The 26,980-nt window shown below is 40.3% G+C and overlaps 1 protein-coding gene across 3 annotated transcripts in view; it reads left to right on the plus strand.

The window, feature by feature from the left end:
* DUSP16 (dual specificity phosphatase 16) overlaps nucleotides 1–26,980 on the plus strand; it is a 152,159-nt gene that overhangs the window by 114,261 nt on the left and 10,918 nt on the right. For all 3 annotated transcript variants that reach the window (XM_019744716.2, XM_019744714.2, XM_019744717.2), the window contains 2 exons: nucleotides 419–557; nucleotides 16,520–16,683. In XM_019744716.2, the coding sequence (XP_019600275.2) occupies nucleotides 419–557; nucleotides 16,520–16,683 (303 nt within the window). The remainder of the gene's footprint in view (nucleotides 1–418; nucleotides 558–16,519; nucleotides 16,684–26,980) is intronic.

Consider the following 26,980-nt stretch of genomic DNA (forward strand, 5'->3'; position numbering starts at 1 on the left):
AGGCTATTTCTTTTCTTCAGGAATGAAAATGAGTTCATGTTTTACTTTTATTAAACAACTGATTTCTTTGTTATTACGTGGAAACCATTTTTTAAATGTTTCTTTCGTTCAAGTATCATTGTTTATTTTGCCTATTATTTTGTTTTACATGCTTTACCATTTTAATAGTGTTAAAGATTTAAAACCAAGGAGCTTTGAGCACGTCTACACAGAAATAGCATCAAATTGCCTTTTAAAAGTTGGTTTTTACCAGCATTTAAACCATTTGTATACTGTTTTTATCCAGCAGGTTGACTGTATCTCATTTTTATTCAAATTATTAATTGAAAACCGGAAGCAGTTATTTGCTTCTGCACCAGTAGTTTATGGGATTGTTTTTCTCACCTTCCTTTCTAACAGCCTCACGCTTGCATTTTAGGTTGACGTTGATTGCAGCCAGAAGGTTGTAGTTTATGACCAGAGCTCCCAGGATGTGGCCTCTCTGTCTTCAGACTGTTTTCTCACTGTACTTCTGGGTAAACTGGAGAAGAGCTTCAGCTCTGTTCACCTGCTTGCAGGTAAGACTCATGTTGGGATTGAAAGGACTCAGAATCTCATTGAGCTCTATGAGTAAGCAGTAGTTTACAGGGAGCTCAAAGTACAGTAGATCATCACAACTATGACGTTATTGTGTACAAGGATTTGTTTATAGTTTTTTATTGACATAACTATTCTGTTGAACTCGAATACTGTCATCCTTCCACAATGGCCAATGTATTCTTGACTTAGCTCAAATGCCTCTACCCTTGGTATTAGCTAGAAGTGCCACATAGATTTGTGTGCCTGAGTAGATAGCTCAAAGCCAGCTGCTTCTGTCCAGGATTTTTCCATTCATCTGTGTTACAGGAACACAAGATGCTCTACATCTCAGCTCCTGCTTGTAGTTCCGTACCCCTGTGGAAAGAAGCAGACCGGTATTCTGGTGTCAAACTCTTATTAAACATTTATATTTAAAGTGGACTCCAGTGATAAGATCACGATTCTCGGACATTGTGAAGAATGAGGAAGGAAGAGAATGTGTGTAGACTATTCTCATAATTAGGGGGAACATTTTAAAACTTATTTACTTGTATATTTTTGTTTGTTTTCACAACTGAAAAAAAGTCTCAACTTTCAAATGCTAAGCTACCAGATGAGTTTATAAAGTACATGGGAAGACTAAATATTTCACATCGGCCCTAAAAGGAGATGTGGGAGTTCCATCTCATCAAATTTCAAAGCAGACTGTTGGCCCTTTGCTTCCCCTGTTTTGCTGACATTACTAAAGCCTTTTCACTCACACGGGCTCCCAGAGTTGGGAGTACAGTTTGACAATGCACAGGAACCCTGACCACAAAGCTGCTTGTCCGGCAGACTCTACCACAGTGATAGGCAAGGATGCTTTTAAAAATGTGACCTAAGAAAAAATACTGATAGTTTCATTTTTACACATTTAGTCTTTCATGTCAGTTTTATGAGTAAGATTAGTCAGTTGTTGGTGTGTGAACACTGTTAAGCTCAGTGCAGGTTTAGGTAAGTTTTCCATGTCTCCATTTCTCTCTCATCAGTCAGCCAGCCTTTGCTTCAGTTCCCAAAGAACAAGGGTCGTTTCCTGTCTCAGATCATCCATTGCTACATCTTTCGTTTATGCTGTGATTCTGTCCGATCTCTCTATTAGTATCCTTGAGCGAAGCCAGTTTACCTTAGAATGTTTTTCAGAATTCTGTAACTGAGAATGATAGTGTTAGATTCTGGCTCTTGTTGATAGGTACGGTCCTTCACTGGGAGTATTAATGTGTTAAGTATGACAACTGTTATTAGAGTTCCAGTAAACTAGGTTGGTGAGTTGAGGAACTCATTTCATGTTTCTTGTAGCTACTGTGAGGGACTTTGCTTTGAAATCCCAGTAATGGGACTAGAATTTTTCCTGAAGAGGGTACAGCAAGACCTGCTTCATGGCCAAGGGATTATCCCACCTCCGACCTCGCTCTCTATTGAGACACTGTTCCCTGTGCGGTGGCCTGACTTGACACTTGGCCAAGCTGACATTCCCGTGGAGGAATGAGCTCATGTTGAGTTTCTAGCTCAGGTGTTTTAGTTACTTATATACCCTTTTTCCCCTTTACCAAAGAGCACACCTTTGTTACCTGGGAAGGTTCTTACCAGTCTCATGCCCCTTTGGGAGGGGAACTCATTGGGCAAAGAAGAAAAAAGACTCAGTCTGATCACCTGGGTCCACCCTAGGGACACATGGAATGACATGCTGAGTCAGAGCACCCCGGCATCCCCCCTTCATGCAGGAAGTGTGTCCTAGACCTAAACACCAGGCCACTGAGGCAGCATCAAGAAGCACAGTGAATATATCGATAGCACCGTGTCATCACCCACACCCTAGGATCCTGTTTCTTTTAGTTCAGGAGGTAGGTGGCTTCAGGAACCAGATTACCTTTTTGAAGAGTTTCTGAGCAGCCAGATCTCTTATGATACCTAAGAGAGGCTTCTGGATGGTGAAAAACCTCCCCAGTCATCCGAAAGCCTCTGACCAGTTGGCAGTTCCCTTGGTTAGTGAGTCTGTTCCACAGAGGAGACAGAAAAGTGGGGTAAGTGGGAGAGGACGCTGGGAGAGGTATGGCCATCCATTCTTGGCAGACTGTTTTTTTGCTAACGTCCAGTTGGCGAGGATTTTCCAGGGATGTGAGAAAGGACATCCACACATGTTTCTTAAATATGTTGCTTTGTGGGCGTTGGGGGAATAACCGTTGAAAAGCACGCTAGCTTCTCACAGGTGCAACAGGAAATTACAAGGTCACTGGAGACAGTTTTCACTACAAACTACCCCTGTGGCTTTCAGCAGTTAGAGATGCTTGTCGGCCTCATGTGGACGTGATAATAGACAAAGTGGTTTCTTGGAGTAATTTTTCCATCAGTTTAGAGCTTTTAGCTACTCTGAGATTTGTCAGGAAGAGAACATCAGATATGTGATATGGTTTTTATGGTCATTATCTGTGGAAGCGAAGAATTGTGACCCAAAGTCCATTCACATTCTCAGGGCTCCCTTACCCAGAGAAAAAAGACTTTGGAGAAGGAGAACAAGAGGACTCCCCAAGAAACTGATACAAGAAGCATTATAATGAGCTCTTGCCCCCAAACATGAGGAGGCCCAAACTTACCTATGGGACATAGTGACATAGACATAAACAAGTGAAGGCTTATTGAAGGAAGGGGGCATTAGGTTAGGGGAGATTGTACTGGAATGCAGTGGGCTGAATTCGTTAATATGGACCAGGCTTTGGGTATGGGGCTCGCCTCGTAAACCTCAGCTTCTGCCATGCAGGTGGAAGGGGTTCTTTTAAGCCATTTTGACAGCCGATTGCCAGTGAGAGTGGATTCCCAAGACTTCTAATCCCGAAACTTAGAACCTGGGTCTGCAATGCACTTTGGCCTGTACTGGCACATCTGTGGGCCGACGCAGCCAGGACCTCCACCCCTGCCTGGCCAACTGTGCCTTTTTCTAAGCCCAGTCAGTTTTCTGAACAAAATGATGAATTGTATAGCCGTATACCGTCCTGTTATGTCTTTCATTTTTATCTTAAAAACCTTATTTAACCTTATATTGTCACCTTTTTCATTTGTTAGCTTAACTCCCCTACTGGATTCTCTTTTTTCAAGCTGACGACTATGTCTTGTTCCTCTTTGTGTTTCCCGCAAAGCCTAGCACTTCCCTAGTTTTAATAATTATTGGACATACAAGTTAGCTTACATGTAGGTGTATACCACTTATATTTCATGAGATGCATTTTATTAGTCTAGAATATAAATGATTGTAGTAAACAGTAATGAAACTAATCTGGAAGTGTAGCAAAGCTTGAGATTGTTTTGAAATAAACGATTTCTGAAGTGTATTTGTTCAGTTCAGGTAGAGCAAACATATAGCTGCTATGGCAAAAGTGTCTAAAATGAAAAGGTTTCCATCTGTTTAAGTAGATTTGAACACGATTTTAAGATTTAATAACTGCTGCAATTAAACAATGCTAATGTTGGTGATCCTTAAACACTGAACTTTGTTAAAGAGTTTTTAGTTCTAGAAACCTAGCTCACTCATAGAAAATACAAGTTCTTAAATCCATATGAATTGAGAATGTTTGAAATAATTTATGTGTGTGTGTGTGTGTGTGTGTGTGTGTGTGTGTGTATATAAATAAACTGATTGTTCTATTTGGGCATCAGTCTCCCAATAAGCAAGCCAAACCAAACCATAGCATTGTTTCACACCCCCCACCCCAGGATTAAAAGGTTTAATCATCAGTAGCAGCCTCATTTTAGCCAAAAAGAATGAATTTGGATCCCTTTGGAAAGTTCTCTATTGTCATTGATAGATAGGTAATGGCAAAACCATTTTTTCCCACTTTTTTCTTCAATTTCAAAGTCAGTTATAGTAAGCACAGTCAAAGATGTGTCTCATAATCATCTTTAAAAACGAGTCTTAAGAATTCGAATTAATGGAATGACAGAATGGTGTGACATTAGGAGGATCGTATTAGATAATGTATGTGAAATCTCTATAGTAATAGTCTTTTTTTTTTTTTTTTTAAATTACTGTTAGAAAACAAAATAAAGAGTTGCCAGCACTGACTTATTGATAACTTTTTTGGTCTTGTTAAACTTCAGAAAACTAGTTCTCTTTGTTTCTTGACCTTTACTTATTCACTGTGTTATCACTTTATTCTGCTTGCCTTTGTCTATTATATTTCTAAGGGTGCCAGATTGCAAATAAATATAGAAGAAGAAAGAAAAACTACTAAATTTGGACTTTTGTGCTAACAGAGAAAGGAGAATAAATGTTAATTTAGGAAAAATAAAGACCAACCTACAGATGAACAATACTGCTGTATTATTTCCCCCTCTTTCCCTACTGTTACCTTGGAGTACCAGCAGAAGGGACCCACAACAGTTTTTTTAATCCTACAGCCTTCATTTCTATCCTGTGATGAGGCATAGGATGACCCTACACCAAAAAACCGTAAATGAATCACAGACTTCAGCCCCCTCTCATTTACAAATGAAAATAACAGAGCCCTTGAGTGATTCTCCCACAGTTCTCACTGTGTGCCCAAGGCCCATAATCCACAATAATTTCACAGTCTTCTGGAATTTCATCAGAGGCTGGACTAGGGAATCAAGGGTGTCCATTTCAGATCAGGCTTATCCTGAAAGGCTCTTTTTGTGGTAGCTCTCTTTCAGCCTCTGTGGATTTCAGGGTCTTATTCTTACTTCACATTTTATGGAATGAGCAATGTATAAAAATATTCTGCATATAAAAAATTTTTTTAAAGCATTAAGTTATTTTAGCCAGAGGGGATCATCAAATAAAAATCTGACTACTCTGCGCTATGCTGAAGTCCAGCTCTGAATAATGAGAAGATACCATTTATTATGCACTTACTATTAGGTACAGTGCTAAGGGCTTTTTTAAACATTTAGTCTCTGAACACAGCTAAGGTCTTAGATTAACGTTTGTTATAGTTAAAGGCCAAATACACATTTCTTTGCTTTGAGTTAGGTTTGCTAGTGTAGTCAGAGCTAGGAGTGAATAAAAATGTATTTCACTCTCTCCACATTTTCAGTTTAACAGGGATCTGGATTCAGTCAGCAGTTCTGTGTAATAAATGTATAGCTTTAGTGTAATGGCACCAATTACTGTCCTTCCTAGTGGAAGTATAGTAAAGCCTGATCTTTCTGGTTATAGATTTTGCCGTACGTGCTATTGTTATCATCAGTTCTGTTATCTACTTTGGCATCTTTTGCCTCTTCGTCTAGAAAAGGGAACTCTTTAATCATTCCATTTCAAATCCTGGAGTGGTTGGTAAAAGAGAGTGATATTAATGAATTTCCGTAAAAGTACTACAGTTATTCAGGAATTGGCTGTTTTCGTGTTTAAAAGCCATGGTGACGGAGAGCCACTGAAAACACTAAAAACAGGTGCTGTCGTGCTCCCTGGTTGCCATGTATTTGCTGGCTCTGCTCTGAGCTTCCGTCTGCATGAGGCTGTCTGCACTGGGTCATCTTGTTCCAATTGCTACCTGTCAGTGTGCGGTAAGCCAGTTTATGTCACTTCCCAGCTACCAGTGGGTAAGACATAATGCCTGAGGCTGTGTCTTTTTAAAACATGGGACTGCACACCAGACTAAAGATAGTTCCTCATCCTGTTATTTTGCACAAGTCAGACAAAAGCTCCCTAGATGACAGCAGTGACATCAGCCTTCCCTTGCCCCAGTCGTGTCATCTGTGTGCTCTGAAGCCACGCCAGGTCCAGACCTTTTCATTCAGGCAGCCTCTCCTCCCTGTGTTTGATAGGCATTTTGTGGTTGGGCCCAGGGCTGGGCTCTGAGGGGCGGGTGCCAAACAAGCAGGCCTGCCCCGCTCAGTCCCCAGATCTTTCTTCTGCCCCCTCTGCTTTTCTCCTTCTCTTCTGCTACCAACTAGATGAGGTCAATATCATCCCTCCCTCAGATTGCCCCGGGAGCCTTTTAAAGGGTCTTCTCACATCCTCTGTCTTGCCACTTTCCAATCCATTACTCACACTATAGCCAAAGTTATATTTTTATTTTATATTTTTAATGTAATCCTGATTATATCACTTCAGTTTAATATGCATCAGTGCTCTTAGGATAGATTCTAAAATCCTTACCAGCCTCACAAGGCCCTGTAGTGGCTGGCTCCTGCCTACCTCTGTAACTCCATCTCATACATTTTAAGCCCTCAGTTTGTTTTTCGTGTGTTCATTCTAGCGCTTTAGGCCTTACTGGGTGGTGCTAAGCCTGCCGCATCAATCTGTCTGGGCCTTCACAGCGGGTCTCTTCCTTCTCCCCAACTCACCGAGGTGTCTCCTGCTGGATTCATTGAGGTTGGAAAGCCTCCACTACCCACCAGGCAAAGTTATTTTCCTCTGTTACCTGTGCTCCTTCACCTACCTGCCATAATTAGTTAATTATTCCTCTAATTATTTGGTAAAAGTTTGTCCCGCTAAACGGTCAATTCCGGAGAGGCCCTCTGTCTTGGTCACCACCGTCCCCATCACCTAGTGCTGCGTCCAGCTCACAGTAGGTACTCATTAAATGTCTCTTTGAACTTAGGTGTGTATCCCAGTGGTCTCTAGTGTAGTTCGGTTGACTGGACAGGTATCAGTCAAGTTCCTCACTGCTCTGTGAAGTCTCCAGGGAAGCTGTGCAGTTGGCCAAAGAGGAGCACTGTTGACAGAGCGGAACACACAAAGGTCATCTGGGAGAGCTTGCTGCAGGGATGATCAGAGAGCTCAGCGTCACACAGAAAGGCCTGGGGAATGAGTTGTGTGGTGATTCATGGGCAGTTTACAAGTTAGTCAAATTTGATTCTTAAGAGTCATTCTCCAGAGACGAGACTCATATTCCTTTTTCCTCTTGACTCATAGCATTCTCTCTTTGATTGACAACCGCATTTCGTTGTGCCCTTTGATGATCACTGTAGACATAACCAGCAGCCACTTCCTCCATCTGGGCTGTGACGATAATTGGTTGGCTTGGTTTCTTAAGGCCTGTGCCCCTGAGTCCCTGAGCCATGGAGGTGTTAGTACACTCTCCAAACTGCTGTGGAGTCCTGAGCCACTGAGAGACATCAGAGAAAGTTTTCCCTCTTCGCCTTTCATGTGAAGTTCCCTGGATATGGCAGGAGCACACTGAGGAAAATGCATTGTTGCTTTTGGATGATCAAAGCAGCATTCACCAATTCTCTCTTGTTTCCTTTTGCAGGAGAAAAATGTTTTTCTTGCCCTGTGCCACCTCTGTACCCTGAGAATCTAATAGGGCACTGTGGTCTAGGAATAGGAAGCAGATTCTGGGCCCTCACCCATGCCAGCATAGCTTTCGGCTTTCAATGAAATCAGGAAATCCTTCTGAAGACCAAAAATATACAAGACTTGTGTCCATCAACAGCTATTCATTGTAACAAGGAAGGATTCAGTGAACATTTATTGAATTCTGATTGTGTGCCAAGCACTGTGCTAAATGCTGAGGTGATGTACAGAGGAGTGTAAGTCATAATTCTTAGCGACAAGCAGTTCGCAGTGTATCATAGCTGGAGAAATAAGAGGTCACAACACAGACACGGTTAATTCACAGCTACCTGGTCATTGGTGAGCACTTATTGTCAGATAATTGCTATACATTTTTTTGAAGTTCTAAGTTGGCAAGACCATATCTACATACATTGGCCAGGGAAGGTTTTTGTTTGTTTGTTTGTTTTGTTTTAATGTAACATAATAGAGTGGAAACTATCAGAGAGCCACTCACATAGTAAGGGAAGATTGTATCAGGAAACTTGTTTCAGTGGGGAGTGTTCAGCACGTTTTAATGTAAAATGTATTTTATTGGTCATGGTAAAAAAGTTCGGAATATACTGCTGTAGGAGAGGTGTGACTTATGCTTGCCTGCAGTTTGGAAGGAAATATAAAATGGATTGGAAGTACTGAATTGCCAAAAGCAAGGGAAAATTAGGTTGGACGATAGATTGGGATTAGACTGTAAAGCGTCTTGAATGTCTAGCTAAGAATTTTGGGGTTTATTCTATTTGGGAACAGAAAATAATACACCAGAAGTTTAGTTTGGGATTCTTAATCTGGCAGCAAGTGGAAACAAGTTGGAAAAAGGACAAGTGGATCAGAGAGAGCTGTTACTGCGTTTATCTAAGAATGAGGTGCAAAAGTCATGGACTAGGGTGGTGGCAGGAAAATGGAAAGGCAGGACAGTTATAATAGAATGACATTATGAAAGCCCATCACTGTGTTGGCATAACACCTGAATATTGCTGAGATGACCCGGAGAACGGGCTGACGTGAATGAGGCTGCAGAACAAAAGAGAGGCAGGTAATGGCTTTGAATTTATTTAAAAAGTGTCACTGAGTCTTTTGAATGAAAATGACCAAAGGGGGTTGAAAACGTTAGATTGGAGTTTGGGACATGAAGCTCAAAAACACAAACTTGGAAATGTTTGATTTTCAGGTGAAAATGAGCAAATGGGATCTCCTTAATGACCCGCCTCACATGCTGATGGACAGAGAGGCCTTCTAAATCCCTCCTCCTCAGGAGGTCCCAGGATACTTTTCACTTGGCTGTTGTCTTCATATCGTAAAGCTACTAGAGGACCACTCAGGGTTGCCTCTGGGAATCTGGCTCTCCTATGTACTTACAGCACTTGTTGATTTTATTAGCCAAGTGGTGGGTTCTGGCTATATTCCTTTGGATTGGTTATTTTGATTACCTTCTTCAGACAATCTTTGAGGGCGTGTGTGATTGTGTGTGGGGGGTGGAGGGGGTGGGGGGTGTATGTGTGTTTTAAGAGAAGGAATTTCTGTGCGTAGTTCTGCATTGTCAATTTTGAAAGTCAGTAAAATAGTAAAAATCTCACTCTGTATCTTCTGAAAACTCTACTAAACAACACTTCTGGATTTTGCCAGTTGAATTGATCTAGATAACATTATCTTGACTAATAATAAGATCTAGATATTATGAATCACAAAAAAATTATAAGTTGCATTATTTTAGTATTTAGTGATTTTTTTTTTATGCTAGTACTTTGAAATTTTTAAATTAATGTATTATATCTATGGTAACTGTTATACCAAAAATTAGACTAGATATTAGTCTAGGATTTCCCATTCCCCAACTGTGCCGGGCGATAGAGTTGTTTAATATAGAGTGAGCTTCTTTTAAAGTGTCATTTATGCACCAAGTTTTATGAGATGTAAGGCTACTTGTCATGCTTCCTGGAAGGTCGCTACAGATATGCTTACCTGTCCACTTTTCTCTCAGGTGGATGGAATGAGAGTTTAAAATTAATGCTTTATGTCATTTGGGATGTTTCTCTTCAGTGCTGCTTATTGATTCACTGCTGCTCAATGGAGAGTTGAGCAGATAGGCCATAGATGGGACAATGCTAATGTTACGAAGAAAGACATGCCATGCTTCTACTGTCCTAGAAATGATTTATTAAACCCATGTGGCTTGGCTTACCCAGACCAACCTGTATGCTTTGGAATATTACAGTTACATATTTTTGGTTGCTTTCTTTGGGGGTACAAAATTACGTTGCCTTTATTTTTGTTTTCATTTTATTTAACTAGTTTCAATTCTCCATGTATACACTCTGCTGACCGTGGAAGACTTATAACTGTACTTGAGCCTGCTTTTAAGTTGCTGGAGAACAAAGTTGCCTAAATTAGTCACTTCAGATTAAAGCGGAAAATAATTACTCTTAATAGCAATTAAAACACTTTATTGTGAAATATACATTTCAACATTTCAATTTAATATTAGGGTTGTCTCCTTTGTGCAATAGCAAAGCAGCAGATTTTATTTTTAGTCTAGAGAGGGCTGTACTTTTCTCTACAGGTACAGGTATACCCCCCCATAAATCCTTCACATACATTCTAGAATAAGTAAATGAGTGGGTTATATTTATGTCACAAAAAGGGAGTCTTTGTTTTATGAATGGATTAAACTTCATGAGAGCTATATTTAAAAACTATGAAACTATATAAATTATGTAAAAATGGTTTAATATACAAAAATTAAGTTTGCATGTGACTTTTTAGAAAAAGGTCTTTCATAAAGTAGAGCTTTGTGTAAATGCTATTTCTGTACATAGCCATGGAATCCATTCACAGAATGGGAGGAAGTTGCCTTTAATTCTTCCTTCCCACTTTGGCCAGCGCTGTACACCTATTTGATCTGAAGAATAAGTGGAGAAGTTCTGGTTCTCCCTGTCGGGAACCATCTCTAAAGTAATGGAATTAACATTTATCTCTTGCTTGATGAAAGCATAGGGATCCATTTTTGGAATTTGGGACTTAGAAATATTTTTTCAACATCACTAAACTGTAGTAAAGGGCTACTTTTATTTATTATGTAAGCATTCTTGCATTTTAAGAAGAAACTGATTTGTAACTGATTGCAAGGGTCAGAGGGAAGAGAAAAGAGTGTCTAATTGGAATTGTGTACTAGAGTCACATGTATTTTACTTGGCAGATTTTTTTTTCCCTCTGAAAATTGAATGGTGGTTCACATTGGCTTTTACAGAAAATGGTATTTATGAATGGAATTGTGAAGGAGGTGACTTAAGGGAAGGAGTTTTTCTTGGCTGAATTAGAATAAAGTGACATATAAATTGCAAATGCCTTTAAGCTATACCAAATGTTTTCTCTGTCCAAAATAATATATATGTGTTTATTTATAAACATGCATGAGCACTGGTTGGGTTTGTGGAAGACTAACACGCAGAGACATGGATGTTAACATTGCAGCTCATACGTCTGTCTGTCCAAGTCTGTAGAGGCCGAATGTGTGTCCATCTGTCTGCCAGTCTCCAGTTCCCATTTCTCTCTACAGGCCAGGGGTGTCTGCAAATGTGTCTGTCTTCCTTGCGTGTACAGACAAATACTCCGAGCACAGGGTGGGTAGCAGCTACAGCCGTACCTAGAGTCAAGTCTATCTCAGGGGAGCACATACGGGTTATATGCTTTTTATTTTCTATATTCCCAGATGATAAACAGTGAAACATCTAGGGACAGGAGAAACTTGACACGATTGGATGGCGAGTCAAATCCTTGAACAACTTTAAAAATATTTTAAAACTTTTCTCAAGAAGCTTTTCAGTTTTTCAGCGCTACTTTTCATAGTAAACAAAGGAACATAATGAACTGATGTTAGGTCTTCATGTAATGTAATCTAACTTGGAGTCTATGGGTAAGCCCAGAGCTATGACAAGGATGGATGAGATGACTCTTTATTCTGTGTGTCAGCCATTTGTAACAAAAAGTTTACATAAATGAATTATATTTTTCTTATTAGGTTTAATTTGTAAGAGGAAGGGAACATTTTAGACATATTTCAAAACTAAGTTGCTGATGAGGCCACAGATAGTTTTTCAAGGGTTCGGGGAAATCAGGCAGTGTCTCATCTGTTGTTAATTAATGAAATGAAACTGGGGTCACTGGAGTACAACAATGAATGAAAGGTCAGTGAATGGAAAAAACTGTCAATGAAGGAGGATGTCAGCAGAGTGGAACATTGTCATAGATAAAGATCAGGGAAAATGTGCCCTTTGGCCGAGGTACTGTTTTCTGCAAGGGACTAGGAGCCTTGGTTTGGGACATTTCAAGCCAGACTACACACTAAATGACTGCTCTGCTTTCAGTGAAATCTGTTAAATATTTTAAGGCTATTCGGGTTTGTGCTACAGATTAGTTGAAAAAAATTATAAAAAAGATATATATATGTATTTTTTTTAACAATGTACTGTTGTTGTGTTTGCCTTTGAGGATGAATACTGCTTTTTTTCCCTCTCATTTATTTCTGTTCTCCATCTTAGAATTTTCTAGAACCACACTCACTTTGAGGTCCACGGAAGTTAAAGTGATTTAGGATCACTGTACTAATGAATGATGGAGCTGGACCTGGAACAGCCCGGCCCAGGCTAGCCAACTCTCAGTTTACAATTGCTGCAGGCTCCCCGTGAGAGGCTCTGTAGAGGGTGGCCTAAAACTCATCAAGACATAGCTTCAGCTTCATTACCAGTGTGCAAACTGATCATGAACAAACCAGTGACTATAAATTTCAACTAGTACATCATGCAAAGTACATTTAAAGAGTCTCTGTGTCTGCTCATATCAGACCTCCTTTTTCCTCTTTCATTGAAACTTTTGAACCATATGGCTTTGGGGCAGCAAGGCTCTTCTGTCAGTTTGGAAGAGGCCCCTGGCCATTTTTAGCCTGGTATTGAGACCTGGCAGGTCTTGGCTGGTGAGGGGAGGGCCCCATAGTTATCAGCAAGGCTGTGCCCACATCCTAGAGCGTTAGTCCCGTAGTATTTAGAGAAGTGATGCAGCACAGCGATTGAGGGTACAGTCTCAAGACAGACTGCTGGGGCCCATATTCAGGCTCTGCCAGTTCGTACTTAGTCTTTCTGAACCTCTACTTTTTAAATCTGTAAAATGGGAATGATAATAGCATCTACCTCCATAGGGGAGTTGTAAAGATGAAATAAATACTTGTGAAGTGCTTAGAGCAGTACTTTTCACATAGTAAATGTTTGGTAATTCTTTGATTACTTGTATTATTTATAAGTATGATTACTTATAAATTTAAAATGGAATTCAAGCAGTTTCCTTGGATTGGTTTCTTTTTTCTCTGAGAACATTTACTGGAATATTGTTTTGTTGGATTTAAATGAGACCGTCCCATGAACGTTTGGAGCCAGAATAGAAAACATATGAAAGCAGTTCTTTGGAGAAACACCAGAACCACAGAAGTTAATAGAAGTTAAAATTTAAACTTATGCAGTTAAATGATAATTAAAATAGTGCCTTTCAGTTATTTTGTTGGGTAGGTGTAAGATAGGCAAAAAATGATGAGACTCTTTAATATTTGTTGTTATAAGAACTACTTTGGGGGGAAAAAAACCTCACCTTAAATAACTGTGTTATGCAATTAGAGAGGCTGAAAAGAAACAAAACAATAACAGAAACGAAGTTAGAAATCCTAAACAGTGACACTCATACACATACACATACGCCAATATTGGCTGTCCCCTTTTTCGAGATTGTCTGTGGGTTGGTTATACTTGTAGGTGTAGGAATTCTAATTCATTTCATTTCAGTGGTTGCCATGGCCCTAGTAAAGCATTTCCTTCAGTGTGAGTTCCACTAGCTACTTACAGATTTTGGGGAAATGGGAAGGGGAATTCCATGGTCAGATAAGTTTGGGAAACTTACTGAGCTCAGTGAAATTAAATTAGTTTCCTTGGAGATACTTTTCAGAGTCTTTAATATGCTAACGTGTGCTGTGACTCTCCCAGGAGATATATGCTATATTTCTCTTACTTTTTGGATCAGTATCTCGTCTGTCAGCTTCCTGCAGGCCACCAGTGCCCTGGAGCACATTTTGGGAAATGTAACCTTAGAAGCATTGCTTTTTTCACTCTGTGTCAGGCGAATCCTAACGAAGTGTAGCTAAACAACTAGCTGCAGATCAGGGTGGAGGAAGGCCTCGCAGATGAGCCTGGGTCCCAGACGTATGATCACCTTATTGAAAGAGTCGTCACTGAGACCTATCGAGTGCTTTCTATGTGCCAGGCACACAGTGCTTTAGATTTATTAACTAATTCATCTTCTCAATGTGGTAGGTATGATCATTATCCCTATTTATAGATGAGGAAACTAGTAGCCAGAGGGCTTAAATAACTTGCCCAAATCAGACAACTAGAAAGTAGTGAAGCTGTTACCGGATGGCGCCGTGTCCAGGTCCTTAGCGTCTCGAGCAAAGAAATAAAGTGATGAAAGAGGAGTTTGTTGGAAGAGATAGAACACTTCAAAGAAACAGAAGTGGACCCAAGCAGTAGAGAACGGCTCAATGGCCCAAGGTGGCATTATTAGGAGAAAAGTACACTCCAAAGGGTTTGGAGCGGGCCTCTGAGCAAAAGCAAGGCTCAAGAGACTCAAAGGGGCCCAGACTGGCAAGGACTTTATCCTTCTTTTCTCTAGAATGGGCTGTTCCTTTCCCGGCTTGGGACCATTTGATTGACATCTATGATTGACAAGAGGCTATTACCTCATCTTTTTAAACTGCGCAGGTGTGAGTGGCCAGTTTAATCTAGTTGGGTATTTTGTACCCATTTGTTCCTTATAGGGGTAGATAATTACAATGAAAAGGGGAAGTTTTGGGCAGAAAAGGGACGTCTCTTGGGTGGTTGAATACTATGGGTTATGCAGGAATGCAGAGACCCGATGCCTATCTCTAAATGCCTGCCTTGTTTTCCCCTTGAGAAATGTGATCCCCATAAAATCTCTATGGGAAGTTGAGGGACAGAAGGTCTGTTTTTCCTGTATCTGCTTCCTGCTGGGCAGGGGAATAAGCCTTGGAACCCTCCCCCTCTCAACTCCCTGCACATCTGCGTTTCTTTAAGGGCATATTTTGTGTGTTTCTGGAAGTGGGCTGAACACCGATAGAATGTAAATCAACGAGATAGATTTATGGATCTCATAAATATTATTGAGACGTTTAGGGTCTTGTTTAAAGCTTGACTAAACAGGTAAAACGGGGGCTGCCCTGTCTACTAGTAAGACAATATGGTAATTGTTTTTCAATTAAATAGTATTTAAAATATATAAAGAATCTCTGTGATCCAAATCTCTTCAGTTCCTGAGTTTGAACTTAGTAGTGAGACTTTGAGGCCTCGGATAGCAAGGGATTTATCTGAAAATGTATCAGAATCTACTCAGTTCCTGGGTTTGGATAGCAAGGAATATTTATTTTAAAACTTTCAAAAAAGTTTTATTTAAGTGTGTTTTTCCAGGACCCATCAGCTCCAAGTCAAGTAGTTGTTTCAGTCTAGTTGTGGAGGGTGCAGCTCACAGTGGCCCATGTGGGGAATTGAACCGGCAACCTTATTGTAAGAGTGCTGCACTCTAACCAACTGAGCCACCCCACAAGGAATATTTAGAGTGGAAAACCCAGTGACGCCCTTATTCATTTGTGTCCTTTCCCAGAGGAGGCGAGAGTGCCTCCTATGGCAAGGTAGATTTCTCTTCATTAAGAAGTGGCAAGATGGTGACTTAATGAAGGTCGTGGAGCAGATCATTATAAGGACAGGACTGGAAAAAACAATTCTTCTGAGTCCAGGAATCTTGCCACAAGGCTGTCATGAACCCTAACCAACTAGGGTCTGTCAGCACTTCTTGATAGTGTTCAGCGAAAGGAATGGACGACCCCAGCAATCACTGGTAATTGTGGAAACCTTAGGGAATCCCAAGGACTTGACCTAGTGAATATTTGTTAGAGCAGAACTGAGTATGTTTCTGATAACTTTGCAATAAAAAAACCTGTACAGTAGGAAGATTTAAACTTAATTCCAGAAAGAATTTTTAACTCGATCAATTTTACTTGGAAGAAACACCATGTTGGCCTCAGTTCACATTTTTTTTCTTTTTTCTTTTTTTTATTAGTTTCAGGTGTACAAAACAATGCACTAGTTAGACATGTCACCCCTCACAAAGTGATAACCCCCCTCCTCTAATTTCTTCTTATGTCCTCATTTTGTTTATGTGAATAATTGTCTTGCCGTGGTCACTGGCTACTTACCTTAAATCCTCGTTACATTCCTCAAAAAAGCATTCACATGGGGGAGGGCCAGTGGGGAGCAAATGTTGCAGGATAAGTGAAGATGAAGAGGGTGTGGAAGAGAGGCGGCATCTTAAGTGGCTTCAGGGCTTGGTATCCCTATTGTGGCCCCACAAGCCAAGCAGGGTTACCTGTTAGACCTAGCAGTCAGCTCCTGTAGACAGGAATATGTGTGCAGTAGTCCCACTTGCATCTATGGGATGTGATATTTCCTTTCAAACAGTTTTATATGAGTAGTTCACAGAGGCTGATTTTTATCTTTGTGCATGGCATAATTTTATACTATTTATTCTTAGGTGGGTTTGCTGAGTTTTCCCGTTGTTTCCCTGGCCTCTGTGAAGGAAAATCCACGCTAGTCCCTACCTGCATTTCTCAGCCTTGCTTACCTGTTGCCAACATTGGGCCAACCCGAATTCTTCCCAATCTTTATCTTGGCTGCCAGCGAGATGTCCTCAACAAGGTGGGTACTTTGAAAATATCCTTCATCGCAGGGTTTGTTGTTAGCAGCTGGAGAAACAGCGCTTGCCCTTTAGCTGTCATGACAGACACACCTGGCTCCCAGAGAGGAAGTGCCTCGCTCCCACTCCCCTGGTGAGCAGTTGCATCACCCTTCAGAGCGCTGTTCTGTGTGATGTTAATGATTGCCGTAGGAAGCCTACACTGCTGTCATGTTTCATTCCTCATAGGTCCACAAGATCTGGATAGGACAGATTCTTCAGAAGGTTAGCCTTATTTTCTTAGGGTATTCATTGTTCTATTATAATGATTGGGCACACTCAGGAATACTTCCTAACTTCACATTTAGAAATGTGTTTATTGACTGCAGCACAGTAAGAAGGGACTCTGGGTGGGCTTGGATTGAGGAATGACGACCACTGGCTGAAGAGGTGGGAGGAGGTGGTGTCATGCGGGGTCTCAGCTCCCGCTCCCTGCACAAGAACGCAGGACATGGTGAGGCCAAAAAGGAACACCCACAGAGCCATGGATATAGGGGGTTCATACCACTATATTCTCGATGGCGGCTGGTCGAGACACGAAAGCAAACATCTGCCAGTATCCCAATGAAGGGTATTTGCTGGCAGCCAGGCCGCAATCCACTTACTAACCCCACTTGCCATAATCTGCCGTCTGCTTCTCTGCCAACCAACCAACCCCCTTGCCAGTCTAGCCACGGCAGTTATATTAGTGGCTAATGGCTAACCGGTAACAGCTGATGGCCATCTACTACCCGAGCCAGCAGCTTTCCACGTGAGGCCGAGAGCCTGGGAACTGCTCTCTGGGGCTCCGTCCCCGCAGTGGTAAATGACAGGGAGGACTGCGGTAAGACTGCACTGCAGGCCGCACTGTCTGAGGCTGTGGAGCAGTTTGATTGAGGAAGAAGACGAGCACGGATTCTTTCTGGAAAGGACCTGGGCTGTACTGAGCAAGCTGTGCCCACAGGAACCTATGTTGACTGGCATTTGTTACAGTGGTACAAGCATAACAACACAAGTAGAACTGAAATGTGTCTGCCTCCACAGCTTATGTGCTTTTAACCAGAAGTGCTCAAAAACAGTGCTCTCACTGCCAACAGAAGTGATTTTTCTCTAAAACCTCTTATTTACACCACCTCTAATTGAAAAAGCAGTCAAAGGTACTAATTCAGCTGTTGGTGATTTACAAGTACTGCTTTCCTATATGAAGGCAGTACCTTACCATTTTCTCCTTGAGTAACTGAAAGAATTGAGCTGACTGTAAACAAGCTTCCAGATTGGCTTGCTCTAACAAGAGGAAAGCCAGGCTTTCCAGGAGGAAAACAATACCCTATCATTGGGAAGCAATGAGGCATTCATTTATTCATTTTTTTTCTTTTTTGTTCTGAAAACCCCCACCTCTTCAAAATTATACCTCAACATTGTTGTTGATACATCAGTCGGCTCTTACTGTGAGATCTGCCTGTTTGAAATTCGATAGCTTGTGCTTGTTCTGAGCCTTTCTGGTGAGGTCACAATGCTTTTGAGCATGTGATGATGATTAATTCTCTTTTAGAGATAAGCGAACTATGTCACAGAAAGCAAAATTAATTTCCTAAAGTCACATGCCTCCCGAGGGCAAAGCTGGAGATACTTTATTTAATCCTCAGATCAGAAAATAAAATAAGATTCATAGTTAGGGATCCTCTCCACAATTACCCCAGTAAAATATAACCAGTCAGCCAGCAGGTAATTTCACAGATAATTGTGTTACAGATCATTTTAGTTACTTTTGACATTAAATTAAATGACACACTCATTTTGCTAGTACATGACCTTTTCCGGGTTTAACAAATGTGTCAGTGAACAATTACGTGAGTGCCTGCAAGGTGAGAGCAGTTGAACTGGAACCTGGAGTTGAGGACAGCGGAACAGTTTTCTCATTTTAACTGGCTTCTAAATGCATACTAAACTGAGTACATACGCTTACATAGATGCACTGAGGAAATGGTTGTAGGGAGAAGAATGAGTTTGTGGAAGTTTGTGGGTAAAACAGCGTGGGCATTAAGGAAGACTATCATAAAGTGTCTTTAAAAAGTGTGGACTAGGGGATGGTGAGAAATAAGAACGCACTGGTGGGCTGGACACTTTGAAAGTGGTGATGAGAAATTTATTTTTAACCTCCAGAGTCGTTGGGAAGAGTCTTAGTGCTGAAGGGGATTTCAGAGCTCATTTAGTCTTCCTCCTTCATTCGATAAATGAGGACATCGATAGCAGAATGTCAGATGAATTCCCCACCATCACCCCCAGATGGTGCGTTTAGAATTAGATTTAATTCTAATTTCACAGATAGCATGAACTCATCTTTGTGCTCAACTCTCTGATTTAAACTTTCCAGGAGAAATAATACGCTTCTTTTCTTTTTGAAGTTCTCCAGCAATGAAGATTTTATCATCTTGCATAATAGTTCATTCCTTTTGATTAAAATTTAGAAACTGAAGTCTTTAAAAGAGTCATCCACAAGGCTACTAATTTTATTAGTCTGTTTAAAAAAAAATAAAGTGACACCAAAAAATGTTAAAAGCGTGACACACAAGTTTTTTTAGGAGGATCATAATTACCATTTAAAATGCTGTGCTCTTCACATCATTGCCTTTAACTCCCATAATAGCATTAGGAGGAGAGTGGCCCCGAGTTGTTAAGTCAGTTACCCAGGATTTTCTCGCTAGGAAGTCATTGGCTTCAAAGCTGGTCAGTGGCAGAGATCAAACTCAAGCCCAGGCTACTCTGGCTTTAAGTCCTCTGCTTATGTAACACCAGAAATACCCATCTTCCAGAAAATGGAATTCTGTGTAGTAGGTGGTTATCAAGGACTGACACATCTTAACAGTCTAGTGAATCACAACTGAGATTTTCTTTCCCTGCTATTTCTATATCATATTCTATACCAGGTCTGTCCAATAGAAATATAATGCAAGCCACACACATAATGTCAACTTCTCCAGTAATTTATTTAAAAAGTAAAAAGAAACAGGCAAAATTAAGAACTTTATCACAACATATCTAGAATATTATTTCAACAATACATATTGAGATAGTTAACATTTTTTTGTACTAAGTCGTGGAAATCTGTTGTGTATTGTGTAGTTACTGAGCATCTCCGTGTGGACCATCAACATTTCAGGTGCTCAGTAGCCACACGTGGCTTGTGGCTAAGCATCCTGGACAGTGCAGGTCAGTCCTCTCAACAAATGTATTACTTTTTACTTATGCTGCAAAAGCATGGCTGTTCTGCAAAAGATCATTAGAAGACACTGGTAGCAAAAAGAATCCTTTTATTTTCCTTTTCCCTTACAACTATACTCTTGTCTCTCACAATCTGTTCTTTATCCTCTAGGCTTTGGACTAGAGTTGGAACAGAAACAGCTTATTACACTAAGAGTAGTTTGCTGATGCCCCGGTCCACATCCGAAATGAGTGGGGTTTGAGCAAGAATCTCTAGTTATTATGTGAAAGACAAAAGTTCTTGATTGCTTTTCTCCCTTATCACTTAAAATTTTAAATAGGGACTTTTGTTTCACACTTAAGTACATGAACTGTAGGACAGAATTACCTGTTATGTTAAGAGGAGTTGCTAAGCCAGAGCTGTATCTGCCATGAATCACTTCAGCCTCTTCATCAAAGTTGTTCTGCTGTCCCCTCTTCCCGCATTTTGAACAGAGTGCTGCCAGCATTCTTTGTGTCGCTTCTGATTTCACTCTTTTACTGCAGGACTGGCTTTGCTGTATGGCCTGACTGTCCTGCCTGCCATGCACAGTACTGCTGTTTTCTGTTTTCTTGTGAGTTAGGCAATCGCCTAGACACAAGATAGCCAAATACTGCTTTCAGGGGGGTTTCCATATGACCTAGAAAGACAAAAGTCATCAAAATTATCAGTAAAAATGCAGCATGTATTCAGTGTCCACTGTGTGTAGAACACCATGCAGAGTGCAAGTTGATTAGACAAGACGTGTTCCCTAAATAATAATTCACAAGACAAAGTGATTGACAGTGTAACTGCTGATAATGAGGCAGCATGGCATATGGCTGGGAGCCAGCTTTGGAGGTGGGCACTTTTGCATCCCAGGTCTCCGCCTTACCCGCCATATTACGTTAGCCAAGTTACTGAATCTCAGTTTCTTCACCTATAAACTGGAATGATTCCTGCCTCCTGGTGGTTTACAGGACACTCAGTATTGTCATCAAGAGGGGGGATTATGCAAGTGGTAGATACAGTGGGTGTGGCTAATTGAGGAAGACTAGATGGAGGGAATAGGATGTAAAGTCAACTTTGAAGGCAAAAGGAGTGGCAGATGCAAAATTAGTCATTGAAGTGACTTCAGAAAGAGAAAGTACAATTCCATTATCTAGAACGTCAGTGCCCGTGGGGTGATTGAACGGGATCTCTGTTTTCAGCCTAGCTGAACATGGGAAACTTGACCAAATAGAGCAATTTTACTAAGGCTGTATATTAATCTGTATTCTAGATATTATTCCAAAGTCTATACCAACAGATCATAGAACCCATATTTAGAAATCAATCCAACTGCAGGCGAAAGTTTACTTCACGGTTTAGGAGACACTTTTAAAGGGAAAATATACTGAATGAAAATCATAATATAAAATTAAGGTTTATTTTTGACTCACAAATATTATTTTTGAAAGCTTTCTTATTTGTGTATTGAAACCAGAATCCACTTTTTAAAATTCTTAGGGACTAATCTCTTCTACTTTGTCACATAAACCCTGTTTTTTTATATCCAGCCTGGTACATTCAGTGTAATTTCCCTAGTTAAGGCCAAGTAGGAGAAAGGACAGTTGGAATTAGTGAAAAATATACATTACAGGCTTTTGGGGAGCGGGGGTGGTGGTGGTGTAAACAGCTTTATTTTGGAGAAGGGGCAAAAGCTTTGAGAGAAAATTCATATACTATATGATTTATGAGCTTTTTTATTGCGATATGATCGACATATAACATTGTATTAGTTTCAGGTATACAACATAATGATTATATATTTGTATGTATTGTGAAATATCACCACAATAAGTCTAGTTAACATCCATTACCACGTAATTTTTTTTCTTGTGATGAGAAGTTTTAAGATCTGCTCAGCCACTTTCAAATATACGATATAGTATTGTTAACTCTAGTCACCATGGTGTCCGTTATATGACCTATTTATTTTATAACTAGACATTTGTACCTTTTGGCCACCTTCATCCATCTCGCCCTTGCCTCTGGCAGCCACCAATCTGTTCTCTGTATCTGTGAGTTCAGTTTCTTGTTTGTTCATTTTTTAGATTCCACATATAAGTATTTGTCTTTCTCTGTTTGACTTATTTCACTTAGCATAATGCCCTCTAGGTCCATCCATGTTATTGCAAGTGGCAAGATTTCTTCTTTTCTATGGCTAGATACTATTTCATTGTGTGTATATATATATATATATGTATGCACCACACTTTATCTTTATCCATCCATCCATCAATGGACACTTACATTGTTTCCATGCCTTAGCGTTTGTGAATAATGAATGAACATGGGGGTGTAGATATTTCTTAGAGATCCTAATTTTGCATCCTTCAGTTATATGTCCAGTAGTCTGATTGCCGGAGCGTTTGGTAGTTCTGTTTTTAATTTTTTGAGGAACTTCCATATTGTTCCCCATGATGGCTGCACCAATTTGTATTCCCCTGAGCTATTCTTAAGATAAAGTAAGGGCAGTGACATTAACGAAACTCATATTATGCGCCAGTTAGTTTGTCCTCATAATAGCTTTATAAAATACACACCATTAGCCCTATTTTACAGGTGAGGAAAGTAACGCTGAGGGAGGTAAGGTAATCTACCCAAGACCATTCAGTAACGCGCTAAGCTGTGCTCTAGTTTTTCTGGGGCCAGCACCCACCTACTTTTCATTATTCCATGCCACGCTGAGTTCATCCATAGCAACAGGAGGGAAAGGAGAGAAAGTCGATGCATGTGCTCGTAGAAGTTTATCAAACTTTGCTCTGATTGTTAGTAGGAAATAAGACCATCCATCAGTTGAGAGGGAAGATGAAAAGGGGACATCAGAGAGTTTGAAGAAAAAGGGAAATGGGTGGGATGACATCTAGGAAAAAGGGAGAGTGAACAGACTAGGGAAATAGAATGAGTGCTGAGGAACAGTGAACTGAACGTGAGATACAGCAGCGTTGTTGTTTGTCTCTAGCTACGTTCAGCTGCATGGATGCAGATGCAGACCAGGTAGAGAATTAGATTTAACCAGAGTTGTAATTTTGCCAAGTGAGTGTGAAGAAGCGATAGTGGGACAAGGGAATTGAGGGTGAAAGGAACGGAATGATTGTAATGATTGACCACAGAATTTAAGTTGGACAAGAAAGGAATATGGACATCATGACGATGAAGGATAGAGAATAGGGGTTAGGACCAACAGATAGTAGGTCCTGGGGGGATTGAAGGGCTCCAGGAGTAGTGGGTAAGATAGAGCGAGCTGGAAGGACAGGAGTCCCAAAGCAGGTGTGTGAGGTGGGCTGGGTGGGGCGTTGTGGTCGCTGGTAATGGCAGAGACCAGACTAGGTCTCATGGGCATGAGTGGGGAAGGTGAGGAGGAGTTCAAAGAACTGAGAGGCCACAGTGTTGGAAGTATATTTGAAGGCCGGAGAAGAAAGATTATTTTATTAGCAGAAAACATGTTTTAGCAGACTTAGCACAACGTTGAGCTAAATGTTAAACAGTCTGAGATGACTGCTCTCTGGAAGCTTAAAGATTATGATGTTTAACCATGGGACAGAGTAATACCCAGCTGTGTATGTTTCACACAACGTACTGAAACAAAACTGAATGAATAACAGAAATATCTTAATAACTTAGCAAGGAGTCATTGACATCCATCTTGAATAAGAGCAGTCATTCTTCTTAAAACAGAGCCATTCTTCATAATTGTAGTTCGATCACAGTTCCGTTGACAGAAGATGCTCTCTAAGCCACTTGTATGTACATTCATAAAAATAAACAGGAGAGCAGGTTAATAGGATAGTTACAGGGAAGTTCAGCAGAAACTGAACTGACTTCAGAGATGCACTGACATCTCTACCCCGACGCTCTCAACCAAGTGAAACCTGCCTCGTACTGAGCCGTAGGCTCTTCGTTGTTGCACGTCTCCTCCCACCACTACCAGGAGGCAGTTGTGTTGGTTCTGAAACCTGTTTAGGCCAGTGTACTTGTTATTAAAATTACGTACATGAATTAAAATATTACATACACCAATGAAATATGAATGAGGCGGAGAGTCGTTTTCCTGTGACCTAAGTTAAATATTTTCAAAAGATTCAGGAAAGACAAATTGCTTTACTTTTTTTTTTTCTGTCTGAACTAAAGTGGGAGGAAGGGAATTGTAAAATACTTAGGGGACAGTCATAATCTAGAAGAATTCTGTGCTGATACTGTTTTCCAAGTTCTTGCCCTTTAAAGAAATGGAAACTATAGATGGTGAAAGCATTTGGTTGTGATTTGCTTAAGAACTCCAGTCAGCAAACCTATAAAAATAAAAGCCATGGTCCTGCATCAGAAGTTAGCAAATGAATGTCTTTGTTTTGAGTTCAAATAAAATGTTTCAAGTATGTATGTATCGTTTTTAATGATTTCCTCTTTGACCTTTTTCACTGATTGTAGTAATTATCAATCCAGATGAGAGGGTATTTATTTATGGTATTGAATTTAATAGCCAAATTATATTTAAATTTTACATGGTGACATTTTAGGATTTCTGTTTGCTTTTTTTTTTTTTTAATTGACCATGTTTTATTTATCAAGTTCCATCTTATTAAAAAAAAGAATTTCAATGGGAGGGGTGTCGGGGGTTGGAGGAGAAAGCGAAGGGATTAGAAAGTACAAATTGATAGTCACAAAATAGTCATGAGGATGAGAAACACAGTGTGGGGAATATATAGTTAATAATGTAGTACAGATCATGTAAGGTGCCAGATGGGCCCTGGACTTATCAGGGGAATCACTTCATAGACTGTGTAGATGCCTGACCAATGTGCTGTACACCTGAAGCTGATGGAGGATAATATTGAATGTCAACTATAATTAAATATATTTATATAGTCACGGGATGTAAAGTACACTATGGGGAATATAGTCAGTGGTATTGCAACAGCTCTATACGATGTCAGACGGGTAGTAGATTGGGGGGGTTATCACTTTGTGAGGTATGTAAATGTCTAATCATTATGTTTTATACACCTGAAATTAATATAAAGTTCTTTAAAACAAATAAAAATTTTAAAAAGTACCAACTGGATAATCAATTTAATAGGTATTTTTTTAAGTAAAATTTTTATAAAATCCAGTTATACCACTTCTATATATTCTGTTTTTTTTTCACATTTTGTCTTTAAATTATTTTCTTATCTCTCAATTTCAACACATTAATGTCTTTTTCTCCTCTGCTTTTTGCCAGTTATCTAAAATAAAGCTACTATATAAATGCATCCTTTTTTTTTAGGGAAAAAAAAAAAGATTTTATTGGGGAAAGGGAACAGGACTTTTTTGGGGAACAGTGTACTTTTTCCCAGGACCCATCAACTCCAAGTCAAGTTGTTGTCCTTTCAATCTTAGTTGTGGAGGGCGCAGCTCAGCTTCAAGTCCAGTTGCCATTTTCAATTATTGAGAGCTCGCGCTCTAACCAGCTGAGCCATCCAGCCGCCCCTCCGGGAGCTCAGCAGCAGCTCATTGTCTTCACTCTGCTTATGGAGGGCACAGCTCACCAGCCCATGTGGAAATCAAACTGGCAACCCTGTTGTTCAGAGTTCGTACTCTAACCACCTGAACTATCCAGCCACCCCTAAATGCATCTTTTATGGCATATTTTTTTATAAGTGCAGAATACTTTGCAATGTAACAACATTGTAAGCTTGGATGGCTGATGTTGCTTACAGGGGGTCAGAACTGCCCTTTTTCCTGTTTCCTCTCTGTGCAGCCATAGGAGTGCCGCTGCAGTCTGGCTGGCAGCAGTCAGGTGAGGGCAGTGAACATGCCTATAGGTACCTGGTCCTCAACCTGCAGCAGCAAGCAGTGTAAACACGGCAGAAAGGCCAGCACATGGATGCCTAGGACTGCAGCTGAGGTGCCAACGGGGAGAAAGAGGGCAAGTAACACTTGGCTAAGTCTCCTCAAATACGGAGCCATCTGGTTCCCTGAGTCACTCGGAAAGTCTTCCCAAAGCAGTCTTCAACCAGAGTGGTGCTCCTGTACTTTCTAAGTTGTTATAGTTAAAAAAGGATGAAAAAGAAGTTAAAACTTCTAATATTTCATGTAGATAAAAATAAAAGTCTGTGTAGGCCAGTTACTTTATTCTATCTAATTTGCTTTAAAAAAAACCCTTCAGTACAGTATGGCAATTAAGAGGACAGATTCTGGAAGTAAATATACTTGGATTTGAATTGTGACTGTACCACCTGATCGCTGTGTAAATTGGGAACATTATATAACCTTAGCCTCGGTTTCCCCATTTCTAAAATGAGGATAATAATAGTACCCACATCCAAGGGCAGTTGTGAGGATTAAGTGGGGTTAATTTAAATGCTAAGCACTGTATGTGGCACATAATAGTCATTCATTAAATGTTAGAAATTAATGTATTAATATGTACTATGTGCATAATGATATATTAGTAATAGGCCTCTACCAAAGGTGCCCCAACAAATATTTTTTAATTGAAATTAGGTTTATTAAGTGGTCATCCCTACAAACTGTAGGTTATTAGTCTACCTGTCATAAGTGTACGTTGTTATTCTTTCTATGGGGAAATCAAATTTGGACAGTCATTGATGTATAACGTTTTATCCTTCGAGTTGTCTTTTGATTGTGTGTAGCGGATAACACTGGTAGTGTCGGCCCCTTTTCTTCGAAGCTTTTATGTCTTAATTATTGAATTGAGTGGAAAATGATGTTACTGCTTCCTTTTACTTTTAATTTAATAAATCTTTGTCACATGGTTGGAGGAAAGGAGGGAGGTATATAAAATGCTTCCTTTCTTTGAGGATCATTGGTGAGAAATGGCCTGAAAGGCCTTTAACTCCTGACTGACCCACTGCCGTTCTTCCATGGGAGACACTGTTGTTGATCAGACGGTAGTAGGTGAGCTCAGCGTAGAAAAACACATGTGACCTTTGCCACACGTGCAGAAGTTGAAAAGCTGTAGTAGTAAACACCAGTGAGATCTCCACGGCCTGATTATTAACCGTAACAGAAGCATA

Source organism: Rhinolophus sinicus, linkage group LG02, assembly GCF_036562045.2.
Source record: "Rhinolophus sinicus isolate RSC01 linkage group LG02, ASM3656204v1, whole genome shotgun sequence".
Classification (NCBI taxonomy): Eukaryota; Metazoa; Chordata; class Mammalia; order Chiroptera; family Rhinolophidae; genus Rhinolophus; species Rhinolophus sinicus.